This window comes from Poeciliopsis prolifica, unplaced genomic scaffold (assembly GCF_027474105.1).
Source record: "Poeciliopsis prolifica strain line A6 unplaced genomic scaffold, Auburn_PproV2 SCAFFOLD005, whole genome shotgun sequence".
NCBI classification, from domain to species: Eukaryota; Metazoa; Chordata; class Actinopteri; order Cyprinodontiformes; family Poeciliidae; genus Poeciliopsis; species Poeciliopsis prolifica.
The window spans coordinates 8,750,352-8,763,950 of record NW_026562380.1 but is presented as its reverse complement, the minus strand read 5'-3'; the positions used below and the strand labels follow the sequence as shown (position 1 = coordinate 8,763,950).

At 37.8% G+C, this 13,599-nt stretch overlaps 1 protein-coding gene across 1 annotated transcript; it reads left to right on the top strand.

Moving 5' to 3' along the window:
* The first annotated feature begins 787 nt into the window (after nt 1-787).
* npm3 (nucleophosmin/nucleoplasmin, 3) lies at nt 788-3,014 on the top strand. The gene is made up of 5 exons (XM_055029710.1): nt 788-949; nt 1,071-1,156; nt 1,319-1,438; nt 1,538-1,631; nt 2,511-3,014. The coding sequence occupies exons 1-5, from the start codon at nt 877-879 to the stop codon at nt 2,627-2,629; spliced, it is 492 nt and encodes a 163-aa protein (XP_054885685.1). The 5' UTR covers nt 788-876; the 3' UTR covers nt 2,630-3,014.
* Nucleotides 3,015-13,599: the final 10,585 nt, after the last annotated feature.

The following is a 13,599-nucleotide window of genomic DNA, read 5'->3' as shown; positions in this document are numbered from 1 at the left end:
ACTGAAAGGGTGATCAGAGATTCTTAGTTTTACATTCCTAAATATTTCTGTGGCTATATTTAGTAAATTTGTGTGTCATTTGTGATGTGTGGTGATTTGTGTTGATATTCTGAAAATATTGCAACAAAATAAAAATAAAATCCCAAAACGTAGGTTTGTGTTGTAAAGAATCACAATATTTAATACCACCTTGGATAGTTGTGCGTTTTATTTTTATATTGATAATTTTGATTAGAAAATTTTTTACTTTTTTTAGTTTTTCTTTTTCAAAAGGCTGAGAAACTTTCTGTTTCAATGCAATATTTTCTGACGTGAACGTTATAGGGGTCTAGGGTACTGACATTGTGGTGTGTGGTGTGCCCTCAATAAGAGATTAGCACATCTACGAGTGTAAAAATTATATTTTTGGAATTGGCGTTTGTTTTTTATTTGTTTTCCAAAACTTGCGAGGTAATTGCTATTTAAATGTACGTTTATTCTGAATTAAAATGACTCAAATTTCGGCGACTGGCACCAATCTTAACGATACGTTACTAATTTCAGAAAAGTGGCAACAACATTTATTTCTAGGACTTTCAGACACTGACACATTATTATTATTATTATTATTATTATTATTATTATTATTATTATTATTATTATTATTATTATTATTATTATTATTATTATTATTATTCAGAAAGAAAATGCGCCAGCGGAGTGATTTTATTTCCTTGACGGTGATTGGTCGAGAGGACCAAAACAAAAGCCAGATCCGCCGGCGCATAAATATGACGTACCTCTTTCGCCCTTGCTTCGCGACGCTCTCCTTTTAACGGAACGTTGGTTTATGTTGAAAAATTTAGTATTTAAGCCAACTTTTGACGTTTCTACAAAATGTCTTTCACTGAAGATGAGTCCTCGGTCCTTCAACCTGCCTCTGAGCCAAAGTTGGAGAGCTTCTTGTTCAGTAAGATTAGTTTAACCAGTTTGAAATGTTGCCCTGACGGCTCACACGTGGATTTCTGAATGCTATGATGTCTCGTGTTCTGGTGCTGTATGTAAATTTGATGGCTTTATTCCAATTCCAGCCTGCGAGCTGTCTTCTAAAGTACCCTTCTACACTTTCCAAGGAGATGAAGAAGAGGATCTCGAGCACTATCTGGAACTTAGGACCGTATGTTCTGTTTTTGGTCTTTTATGGTCACGTTACGTCTCTCGATGTCTTTGGCCTCGATGTTGCAACTTTACAAACCCAGTAGCAGATTTTTATTTTAGTTTATTTTTTTACTTTGATTTGTGTTGCATAAATGCATATAGATAACTATTCTTTCCTCAGGTTTGCCTTGGTGAGGGAGCAAAGGAGGAGAATAACGTGGTGGAGGTAATAGCCATTAATCACCTGGGAAAGAAAATCTCAGTACCCATAGCCAACCTTCACATCAAGTGTCTGCCCATGGTAAGTTAATCACACAGTCAAATATTATAAAGATGAAGCTGTCCTGAAGTTGACTTACTTTTTTGTTTCTTCCTCTGTTTTTTGTTATTTTTTTTTTAGGTGAGTCTGGGAGAGTTTGAGCTGAAGGCTCCAGTGACTCTACGACTCAAAGCTGGAACAGGACCAGTTTCTGTCAGCGGCCTGCACCTTATCGGTAACTTTTACTGTGATACACGCTGCTTCCAAACCGTTCACACACTTTGGAGACTTTCACATTTTGTCAAATATGAATGTGCTGATAGGGATTTTATATGAACAAATGCAAAGCAAGACATAATTTTGAAAGGTCACATGGTTTTAAGTTTTTTCTTTTTTTATTCTAAAGAGTGACATTTTCCCTCATTCTTCCTCAGTTTGATTTAGTTCCAGGCTTTGACTAGGCCATTTGAACACTTCTAAGCGAAGTGTTTCAACTTTGACTTTATCATACTGAAAGGTGAAACTCCACCCAGGTCCCAAGTCCTTCACAGCCTCTTAATAGTTTTAATTTTCCAGAACTGACCTGTTCTTAGCTCGTTCCATTTTTCCCTTCAACTCTCACCAGTTAAAAAAAGAATTCCCACCACCGACGGTGTTTGAGTGATTTGCAGTGTTTTAGTTTTCAAGCAATAACCCTATGCAGGGTTATAGCTTGGCAGGATAGCCTTCTAGATCCACTGCCCTGCCACTTTTGGACGCATCGCTGCTCTAAACACTTTAAACAAAAGGCTGAATTACCTTCTTGGCATGTCAAGAAGTTTTGCAGGCTTGGTCATTCATTTAATTCTAGTGTGTTGGAGTAGGGATGCATCCAAAAGCTGCAGAACAGGGGCACTCAAGGACATGAGTTCCAGACCCCTGAGCTCATAGCCCCAGTGACTGGAACTGGACCAGTTTCTCCAAGTCCAAACTAGTTGACTACTTTAACACTCTACTTGAAATTAACTCAAATATACAGCGAGCCAGTGTAGCTGCATTGGAAATGCTTGAGAAAATACTAATATAGGTTGGTCCATTATGAAATTCTGACCCTGTCTCTACCTTTCTTTCTCAGTCCCACAGAATGAAGACTCCGATATGTCTGAGGAGGACGACGAGGAGGAGGATGACGACGAGGATGTTGAGGAAGAAGAGCTTCCTGCTGTCAAACCAGCGAAGAAGAAGAACCAGTAGACAAAGAGGACATTTAAATGGCTGTCGATGTGAGAAGTGATCAGGGTTTTTTTTTGTACCAGATGGACAGATTTTACTCCCTCTTCCACACAGCTGCGTGAAAGCTCAGTGCAGCGGCAGCTAAACACGGCGTTAAAATGATTGGATAAGACAGTTATTTGAATAAGAAGTGGTTTTTGATATCAAAATATTCACTTTTCTTTTTACTGTGTATATAGTGACATTCCCGTTGTTGTAATTTCACTGCACAATCACTGGTGGGAGGGAAAAAAAGCCACGCCTGTTGCCACCAGCCAATGCTAATGTCATTTCTAACATTGTGTTTTGTCCTGTTCAAGGAAAAACATGTTCTGAATGAAATAAATGGTTTGTATGAGTTCAATAATTGATTGACAATTCTCTTCAATGTTGAAAATAAGTTTTGCTCAGAATTTTGCGTACACTCTCAGGAATGCATCGGTTCTGTGCTTATTGTGATTTATCTAATAAGTTGTTGTTTCAGGCCGGTTTACTATGCAACTAAAATGGATTTCACAGCTTATTTTACTGAGCATTTTCTTACATCATACAGATGCATCTCAGAATATTATTGGAAAGTTCATTATTTTAGTAACTCAAACATAAGCGTACATTACACTGTTTTCAGGCCTTTATTGCTGTTATGATTTTCTGCTTGCAGCTAATGAAAACATTTAATATTAGAATATAACACAGGTCCAATACACATTTTCAGTATAGATGTGGGCTTAATGGAAAAATATCTTGGGTACCTGTTTAAAACTTATTTCACGTCAGATTTTATGACCCATGGAGGGAAGTATTTTGGTGCAAAATATGCGTTTGAAACCCAGAGCAAAAGTAAAATACTGGCTGAGCCTGATGAGTCATTTACAGGAACATGAATCCTGTACAAACACAGACTGGAAAACCCAATCAGATAAGAAACTTGCAAACGTAACATAAAAAAGGAGGTTATAGTTTGCATGATGCATGAAGATCTTCATTTGTGATGTGATAAAACTAAAATTGACCGTAATGACCTTTGCATATGAAGAAAAAAAAAGGTAAATGGTGTCCAGGCTCAAGGATACAATCAACTGAGAAGTTGCATTATAACGCCACCTCTGGATGGAGCCCAGTTTTAATGGACTTGTTTATACTGTAAGATCCATTTTATTCTCTGTAATCCAGGGATATCTAAGCTTTGTCATTTTATCACTTTTTTTTTTTACCCTAATTAAAAATATATTTCTGTCTACACCAAATATGACACCCCTTCTATAATTCTCCTGCTGCCTCTGAGTTTATTTAAAGTTAAATTTAGGAAAATTCAACCAAGGATACATATGTAACGTACACATACATTTTGCATTATATGTAGTAAAAGTAGAAGTAGTTTCTTCGTCTTCTTCGTTTACATCACAACTGGTCATTTTAATGGGTGTCTGCACATTTATGATCCATTGTAGGTTTTTTTCATTACACATTTGATGTTATAACAGGCCAACCCTCATCAACTGGCATGATTTTGGCCTTACAGCAGAATTTACCAAAAGGATCATAATGAATTTTACATTATAGACATATGTTGCAGTAGCCGTATGTTCAGATTTCTCACAATTATAAGCACAAAAGTGCATTTAAAATACCCGAAAAGCAGCCGAACCAGAGCTGAGGAACAGATAGATGCCTGAGCTCAGAAATGACTGCAGGCTGCCTGTGAACCACCACTAACAATGAATAACTCAGAAGCAATGTCCGTTAAAGCTTTATGGAGGCAGATGGGGGTTATATCCAGTTACAGTGAATCATCTACATACATATTCTCAACTGTACAAACAGCCTTGCAGGAAGACTTGGCCTGTGGTGGGAAGCTGTGCTGCGTTGTTTAATGAGCTCACCTGCAGACAGAAGCAGCTGTTCTGGTTTGTCTCAGTGGGTTTTTGTTGAAGGGATCTTCTGTGTGCTTGAAATACAAAGAGAATTGAGTTTCTTTGTTCCACATCCTGATCTGTTCAAACTGTTTAAGACATCACAGCTGCTTTAACGAGTTTTTTTTTTTTTTTTCCCCAGGATTTGATTCTAAATTGTCAAAGTCAATGGAAGTTACGCGTAAGCTGCCCAGCATAACTCACATGATCTTCCATGACGCCCACGCATCTCAGGAGGAACATTCAATTACTTCACCAATTCAATTAACTGAAACTCCTATGAAGTAGAATAGAGATTATTACACACAGGAAGCATTTATTAATGTTTGATGATTGCAGCATACAGCAAATGAAAACCCAGAGTTCAGAATATGAGAATATAGCATAAGACCAAAAATTTAAAAAAAAGCATTACTTCTACAGAAATATACAGTTATTGAATACACAAGGAGAACCTGACAGTTCTCCAGCAGACCCTCACTGACACACACCACGAGGAAGGTAAGCCATAAAATGTCCAAACTAAAGCAGCTAACTGTGCAGTTGAGCATGCTGCACATAATCCAAGTTGCCTAAGGTCCATTATGAAGGTTCCCCAGACATAGCAGCCACCTACCAGGAAGCATTAGAGCCCTTCATGATTCCCTCTGCTGACAAGCATTACAGAGATGTTACATTTAGTTTTGCAACAGGGCTTGGTGGCTCCCCACTCTGACTAAATTAGCAATATCTGCTTTGATGACTGCAGTATCGTTTCTGGTTTAACCAGCAATAAACTGAGCTGACTTGAACCCCAGAGAACCTGTGAAATACGGACAAGAGGAAAATAAGAGGCTCCCAAACCCCCAATTCAAAAAACAAATGTGCAGCACCTGCAGAGGGACAACTATTATCTGATACAAGTCGCCATTTTATTGCTCTTATGTAATATTCTCATTTCTGAACAACTGGATCAGCTTTATGCCACAATCATCGAATTCAACTGAAATAAACATTCAAAAACAGCATGTGCTGCCATTTCTAAGTCAAAATCCTGAACTTTCACTGGTATTTTTTTTTTTGTTGGTATTTGAACGAATCACCCAGAGTTACATTGTGAATTATATCAAGACGCAGCAGTGGGGAAATGTATCCCGACTCAGTCCTGCTTCCAGTGCAGCCATGGTGGGTGATGCCCCTTAATGACAAACCGTCTGTGAACAACACCACTCCTGTCAGCCAATCACAGGGCGCCAACGTCATGAGACAGGTGAGAAATCAATGTATTGCAATCTTCCAGTTAATGTCACCTTCACAGAGAGCAGGTGCTGCTGCTTTTTTGTTTTCTGACTCATAAACCACACCGGGCCGCTACACAGAAGGCTGAGGGAGCGTTTTGGGAACATTTGCACCAATTTTATTGGACATAAGGATTTTATGATCCAATGCTGCGCCCCCACTTTCATGTAGGTTATCCTGTCCAGAGGAGCGTTTGGTCCCTGTGGCAAAGAGTGCTTAATAAGATAGTGGAAACAAAAACAATGTTATTCCATATGAGTGTTCTGGCAAATTTTAGTGTTAAATTTATTGTAAATGGTTCAAAGAAAGTGATTTTTTTTAAAAATATCCTGGGGGTGTTTTGTTCTCAACTGTCAGTATTTTGATAATTTTTCTATTTATTTCAACTTAGATCTTGTTTTTCTAGTTTATTACTACTACTACTATTCCTCGTTGTGAATGTCTCCTCATTTATTTTTTACTGTAATTACAGTTCAGAAACTCTCTGCGCCTATGTCCGCAACATGACAACTCTCCTATCTGTAAAAACTCTTAAATGAAAAACATGAGTGGTCGTTATATAATAATTATTGAACAACAGTTATTATTATTAATATTAGTATTATATATTTCTTTTGTTTAAAGAAACAATAAGATATATACCATTTTCATTTGTTTATTTCTCTTATTGTTGCTTTGCAGGTATCAACAAAACAGCAGAAACAGTAGAAACCTGAATGGAAGTAATAAAAACCTCAAGTTTGCATTGTAAGCCTCCTTTAATCTTCTCAAGTACAGACTAATTTATTCCAGTTCAGTCTTAAACAAAGACATTTAGGGGCATAAAACTCCCTGATTATTTTTTATTTAATTTTCAGTCTTTCTGTTAACCACCCATGTCTCTATGTCTGAACACTGAAAATACCCGCAAAGCAGAACAATACAAAAATGAAACCTTTCTTTCCTGCCGCAAGTTGCTCTTTCAATTCGTTGACTATAACTTTAAAATATGAAGTCTGCATGAATATGACTCCTCGTTAATTTATTCAGTAGGTTTAAACAAGTGAAACCAAGGACTTTTGGATAAAAGAAACAATTAAGAGTACCGGTGATCGTATTTTCTATTACTGACATGCACAAAGTGGGGTGTTGTTATTTTTAAATTCAATTCAGCTCGTTTTGTGGATTGTAGCTACGCCACCATAATATTTAAACTCGTCGTCATTTGTTGGATTCTTCTGTGGCCTGACTTTTAGAGTTGACACTCAAGTAGGTTCTAATTTTAACCCTTATTTTTCTCCACCATCCACCTGGCAGTGTCTCGTATCCACAGCAAAAACAGAAGAAATACCTAAGTGGTCAGATTCACTGTTTGTGCCCTTTTACACACGTAGAAGTAAGAATAAGCTGCTCTGATTGTTCTTGTGACACTGAAAATATTTAAAGTACAGCTTGTCTGTCTGTCTGTCTGTCTGTCTGTCTGTCTGTATGTCTGTCCATCTGTCTGTCTGTCTGTCTGTCCGTCTGTCTGTATGTCTGTCTGTCTGTCTGTTTGCCTGTCTGTCTGTCCATCTGTCTGTCCATCAGTACTTTTGGCGTTTCCTCTTCCGACACTTCACGGCGACACTCGTGTGTCCTAAAGTTACCATGGCAACAGATAGTCCTGCTCTGTGCTCTGATTCAAAAACAGATGTTGAGCACAGGAGTGCTCTAAAGTGTCTACTGTATTCATAATTCATGTGATGTGAACGTATTATCATGGCTTCATTTGAAGCGGTGTTTGCCTGTTTCTCCCCAGCGGAAATTTAAAACACGCGACATCGGACTGGTTCGTGTTACCAACGATTTCCACCAGCAAAAAATAGACCTCTGGATCAATAAATGTTGGCTATGGATCTTTGTGTTTGATGTGGGCTCGCTCTGTGGGCATCTCTTGGTTTTCTGAGTTGGCGTTTTGGCACGGATTTCAAAGCGGATGAGGGTTAGAATCCTAAATGGTTGATGAATGGCCGCTCTGTTTGCATTATACTGTTTGAGTTCATGGCCTTGTCTGTGCTACTGTGTGCAGACCAATACCACAAACTCAGCACACTCCTCCATAGTAGCAGAATTTATATTCATTTGCCTTTCATGTGGCCCTCATCCCAAAAGAGGTCCATGCATACCGCCAGTGTTGGCTCCCTCTGTCATCCACTGCAATACTTTACAGACATTCAGTAGATGCATTTTTTCCCCCCCATATTTGTAAAGTTAGCCTGAATTCACGGTCACAAAAGAAAAATGTAACATTTGAAATGTAGCATTAAACGTTTTTGCCGTCACGTAAAATGCACAATGAGAAGGAAATCTCTGAAATGGCAAAACTAGAAAGGAAAAGTTAAAAACAACATCTTAGATGAGTGCTTTTTTTTTTTTTTTTTTGAACTCTTTATTTTCAATAAATGTTTTACATCAACATATACACACAATAGACATACAAAGAATATCAACTCAAGTGACGAGAGTACATAGTAGTGATGAATAATACAAACTCAATTTGAAAAGTACACGAACAACAAAAAAAAAAAAAAAAAAAATAAATAAATATATATATATATATATATATAGAGGTGTCAAGGTTACATTATGTATTTAGTTATAGGTCTCCATCTTATTTCAAAGGTCCCCATCTTAAGTTGTAGTCTTGATGTTGTTTTTTTCATTATATAGACTTTTTTAATCCTATCTCGCCACTGTGCTATATTGGGAGGTTGTGGCCTTAACCAACTACATGTTATGCACTTTTTTGCAATCAGAAGCAGAACTCTGATCAGGTATTTATTATCTTTGTTGATCATGTCAGAGGGTATTATTCCTAGAATATAGACGGATACATCCAGATCTAATTGAATGCCCAAAATACTCTTTATATCTGTTTGGACATTTTTCCAAAACTCGACTATCTTCGGGCAATCCCAAAATATATGAGTATAATCCCCCACATTTCCACAATTTCTCCAACAGAGCTGGGATGTTCTACAGTATTTAGATGTGATGACTGGAGAGTTAAAAAAACGCATCTTAACCCTCCAGTCATACTCCCTCCATGTCGGGCTGTTAGTTAGTTTGTGTCCAGATCTAAATGTTTCTTCCCAATCCTCATCCGCTATTATTATATTAGCCTCCAATTCCCATTTCTCCTTAATTTCTTTATTGTTAACATTGGATTCATATTGCAGGCTTTTGTATATTTTTGAGATGAGTCCTTTTTTGATTCACCTTTTGCTGTTGATAATAGGATTTCTTCCGTTTTAGTCATGTCTGCTGAGAATTTCTGCCAGTCACTATGATTCTGGATATAATGTCTAAGTTGTAGAAATCTATAAAAATCAGTTTTTTGTAGATTAAATTCCTCTTGAATTTGTTCAAAAGATTTCATTGTTGGCCCTTTAAAGAGCTGTGCTATAAATACCAGTCCTCCTTCTGTCCATCTCTCAAACCCTGTATCCATAGAAGCTGGGATAAAATCTGGAATCTTGGCTATTTTTAGAATTTTTGATATAGAGTCAGGAAAGTTAAATTTCTTTTTTATTCTTGACCAAATATTAATTGTTTCCTTAACCCATTGGTTTTTAATTTTGAGATTTCTTTGAATCATCTTTGTTGTAAAAAGGGCAGTGTATCTAGGGACAGGTTTGGGCAGGCTCTCTGCTCCATATCTACCCATATTGCCTCATGATCTTTTGCTAACCATAAAGCTATGGCTCTCAAATGAGCAGCCCAATAATAGTTTTTTAAATCAGGCAAACCCAACCCTCCCTTACTCTTTGAGGACTGAAGTATTTTAAGTTTAATTCTTACTTTTTTATTTTGCCATACAAACCTTGATATTCTTTTATCCATCTCTTTGAAAAAGGAGTTGGGAATGGAAACTGGGAGTGATTGGAATACAAACAGTAGTCTTGGTAAGATATTCATTCTGATTGTTTCCACTCTCCCCCCGAGGGTTAGTGGTAGGATCTCCCATCTTTCCAGGTCTTTTATAATTTCCTTCTTCAGCTTCTCATAATTTGCTTTGAATAGTTGTGAAGTTTGAGGTGTAATAATTATACCCAAGTATCTAAATCCTTTATTGGTCCATTTGAACTTTACTTTTTCTTTTAGCTGCGTTGGGCATTCACCTGATAGCATCATTGCTACCGACTTGCTTTCATTAATCTTATATCCAGAAATATTCCCATATTCTTTAATGTATTCTAATAGAGCTGGCACTGATTGGAGTGGTTCTGTTAAGAATACTAGTAGATCATCGGCAAACAGTGATATTTTATGTTCCACCCCTCCTTCATCTTTTATTCCCTGAATTTGTTTATTCTGTCTTATTGCTTCTGCCATTGGTTCAATATTAACTGCAAATAGTAGAGGACTCAGGCAGTCCCCCTGTCTGACTCCTTTCTTAAGATAAAAAAATTCTGAACAATATCCATTAATTCGAATTCGGGATTTTGGCTTTTTGTAAATTATTTTCACCCATTCAACAAATTGTTGTGAAAATCCAAATCTTAGTAATGTCTGGTATAGAAAACTCAATTTTACCCTGTCAAAAGCTTTTTGGGCATCCAAACCAATCAAGAGGGAGGTTTGTAATTTAGATTTTGCATACGACATCACGTTTAGTGTCCTTCTAATGTTGTTTGCTCCCTGCCTGCTTGGAATAAATCCCGTTTGGTCTGGGTTGATCAATTTCGCTATATGTTTTTGCATTCTTTCTGCCATTATACTTGTTAGTATTTTTAAGTCATTGCATAATAAACTCACGGGTCTATATCCTTCGCACATAGTTGGGTTTTACCCTCTTTATAGATTACAGATATAATGGCTTCAGACCATGTTTTAGGGGGGTCACCTGTCCTTAGTGCATAGTTAAACACCCTACATAATACTGGCGTTAGTTCTTCTTTAAATGTTTTGTAGAACTCCCCTGGCAGTCCGTCTGTCCCCGGGGTTTTATTGTTTTTGAGTTTTTTAATAACATTCCGAATTTCCTGTGGAGTTATAGGTCGGGTCATTTCTATCGACTCTTCTTCTGATAAAGTTGGGAGATTAATTTTTTTTAAAAAAGAGGATATTTCATCATCCTGAGCATCTCTGTCTGAGTCATCATATAGTTTCTTATAGTAGTCTGCAAATGCTTCAGCTATTTCTTTGGGTTGTGTTTTAGTCTGCATAGTTGATGGGTGTTTTATTTTGGGGACATGCCTATTTACTTGAGCTTTCCTAAGTTGAAATGCCAAGAGGCGACTCGCCCTGTTGCCCATCTCGTAATATCTTTGATTTGTAAAGCGTAGAGAACCTTCTGCTTTCACAGTAAGTATCTCCTCTAGCTTATCTTTTGCATTTTTAAGCTCTCCCATTACGTTTTTATTCCCTAGTTTGTGTTCCTTTTCCAATTCTATGATCTTATTTTCCAACTCCTTCTGTTCTTTCATTCTGGCTTTTTTCATTCTGGATGATATTTCTATTATTTTCCCTCTTATCACTGCTTTCCCTCCTTCCCATAGTATTGTTGGTGAAACTTCCCCATTATCATTTATTTCAAAGTATTCCATAAGTGACTCCTTGATCTCTTTGACCATATTTTCATTAGACATGATTGAAACATTCATTCTCCAATATCTGAAGCAGGATTCCTTATTTATATTTAAAGTTAGCCTTATAGGTGCATGGTCACTTATAGTTATATTTTCTATGTTACATTTTGATACCTTATGTATATGTGGCTGAGATATATATAGATAATCTATTCGAGAGTAGCTTTTGTGTGGGTTTGAGTAAAAGGTGTAGTCTCTTTTTTGGGGGTTGGCATTTCTCCAAACATCAACAAGACCAAGCTCTTTAGTAATATTATTCAGCATTCTAGATTTTGTTGTCGGTGGCCCGTAATCAGAAGGATATCTATCTAGAATATTATTTTGAACCGTATTAAAGTCTCCCCCCATCAATATCATTCCATTTGCATCATTAGTCATTATATCGACTATTTCTTTCAAGAAACTGTCCTTCTCCTCATTTGGGAAGTATACATTTATTACTGAAATTGTCATATCACTGATTCGTCCTACTATCATTACATATCTTCCTTCTTTATCCTTAATCTCTTTCTCAACTTCAAATAATATCCCTTTTTTGATTAAAATTGCTACCCCCCTCCTTTTACCAAACGAAGCATAAAATGCCTGACCAACCCACTCCCTTTTCAGCTTGTTGTGTTCATTCTCAGTTAGGTGTGTCTCCTGTAGTAAAGCTATTGAGCACTGTAGATTTTTTAATTGAGTCAGGATCTTCTTCCGTTTAATAGGGTGATTCAGACCATGAACATTGTAGGATATTATATTTAGCCCATTCATATTACAACCCTATCTGGAGCTGCACTGTACCTGACACCTCTTTGACAAAAAAATAAATAAATAAGTACTACACAAGACAAAACCTTAACCGAAACTGAAGAACGTAAACATAATGTAAACACACTTATTGGGACAAGAACCCCCAAACAATGACTGGAACATGAACAAACGTCTTCCAAGAGTCTCAACATCAGAGAGCTGTGGCCTTCTCTCCGATGAACAAGCACTTTGTGCATCAACAACTTTCTAGTAGTTGTCTAAAGCCCTAAAGACTAAAACTCCTCAATCTTACTCTCTAGTGGACACGATTATCTTGTAGTCTAGTACGTCGTTTTATAACTAACGTTTTTTTTTTGTTTGTTTGTTTTTTTTTTTGTTTACTAAGATGAGTATCACACTCCTTTCTTTGCAAATTATGACAGTTACTCCCCTTATATATATATCTACTTACATATGTTAACCATTGTCACAATGCCGCTACAGATGATTTCTCACTCCAGGAGAGCCTTCAGATCCGCCTCTGTGATTTCGGACTGTCCCTTTTTTCCCCCGTGTCTGGTCCCTTTTGCCTTCTGCGCCATCACGTGGTGGATTCTCTCCATTCTGTCCTCCTTCACCTCGATGCCCATCTCCTTCAGCACAGGCGCCGCTTCTTCCACTGTGCTGAATATCTTTGTTCCTGTGTCCAGAAACATTTTGAGTTGGGCCGGATAGGGGGACTGCGCCTTCACATTCCTCTCCTTCAGCTGTTTGATCACTTCTCTCGCCTGCTTCCTTTTCTTCTGGACCTCCGTTGTGTAGTCTTGGTGAAGTAAATGGTCCGACCTTCATAGCAAATCTTCTGACTCCAGGTCTGCTTTATCACTTGTTCCTTTATTTTGTAGTCCAAGAAGCGTACAATGATCGCTCTCGGGGGGGCTGTACTGTCCTTTGGCTTATTCACCAGTGAGCGGTGAGCTCTTTCAATACACTGTCCTTCTCGGCTACGATTTGAATCTGAGATTTAATAAATTGTGTTATGAAGCTGACGATGTTTTTTCTCTGCTCCCTCGGGAATGCCATGGATTCTTATGTTATTGCGCCTCATCCTCGACTCTAAGTCATTGCATTTCTCTGATAATTTAGTCGTTTCCCGAAGCAGAAATGTCGCCACCGCTCCATCCGCGTCGTCTTGTCTTCGTTATTTCCCAATCTCTCCTCCATATAACGGTTACCTTCTGTTCCAGGGACGTTTGTCCTGACCATGAGCTCCCCAATGCTCGTTTCGAGCCTCGCTAGTGCTCTCTTGTTGTCTGATACCGCTTCCGCGTGTTCTTTCCGCAGCCCTCGTAGCTCGAGAAGTATGGCCGAGTCACGGTCCTCGTTCGGCGCATCTGAGTATTCCGCTTCATGGCTC

Bases quoted from the DNA above. Each gene is read 5' to 3' on its own strand.
- npm3 (XM_055029710.1), top strand. From the start codon at position 877: ATGTCTTTCACTGAAGATGAGTCCTCGGTCCTTCAACCTGCCTCTGAG. The intron at 1,439-1,537 runs GTAAGTTAATCA...TTTTTTTTTTAG, and splicing joins ACATCAAGTGTCTGCCCATG to GTGAGTCTGGGAGAGTTTGA. The intron at 1,632-2,510 runs GTAACTTTTACT...TTTCTTTCTCAG, and splicing joins CAGCGGCCTGCACCTTATCG to TCCCACAGAATGAAGACTCC.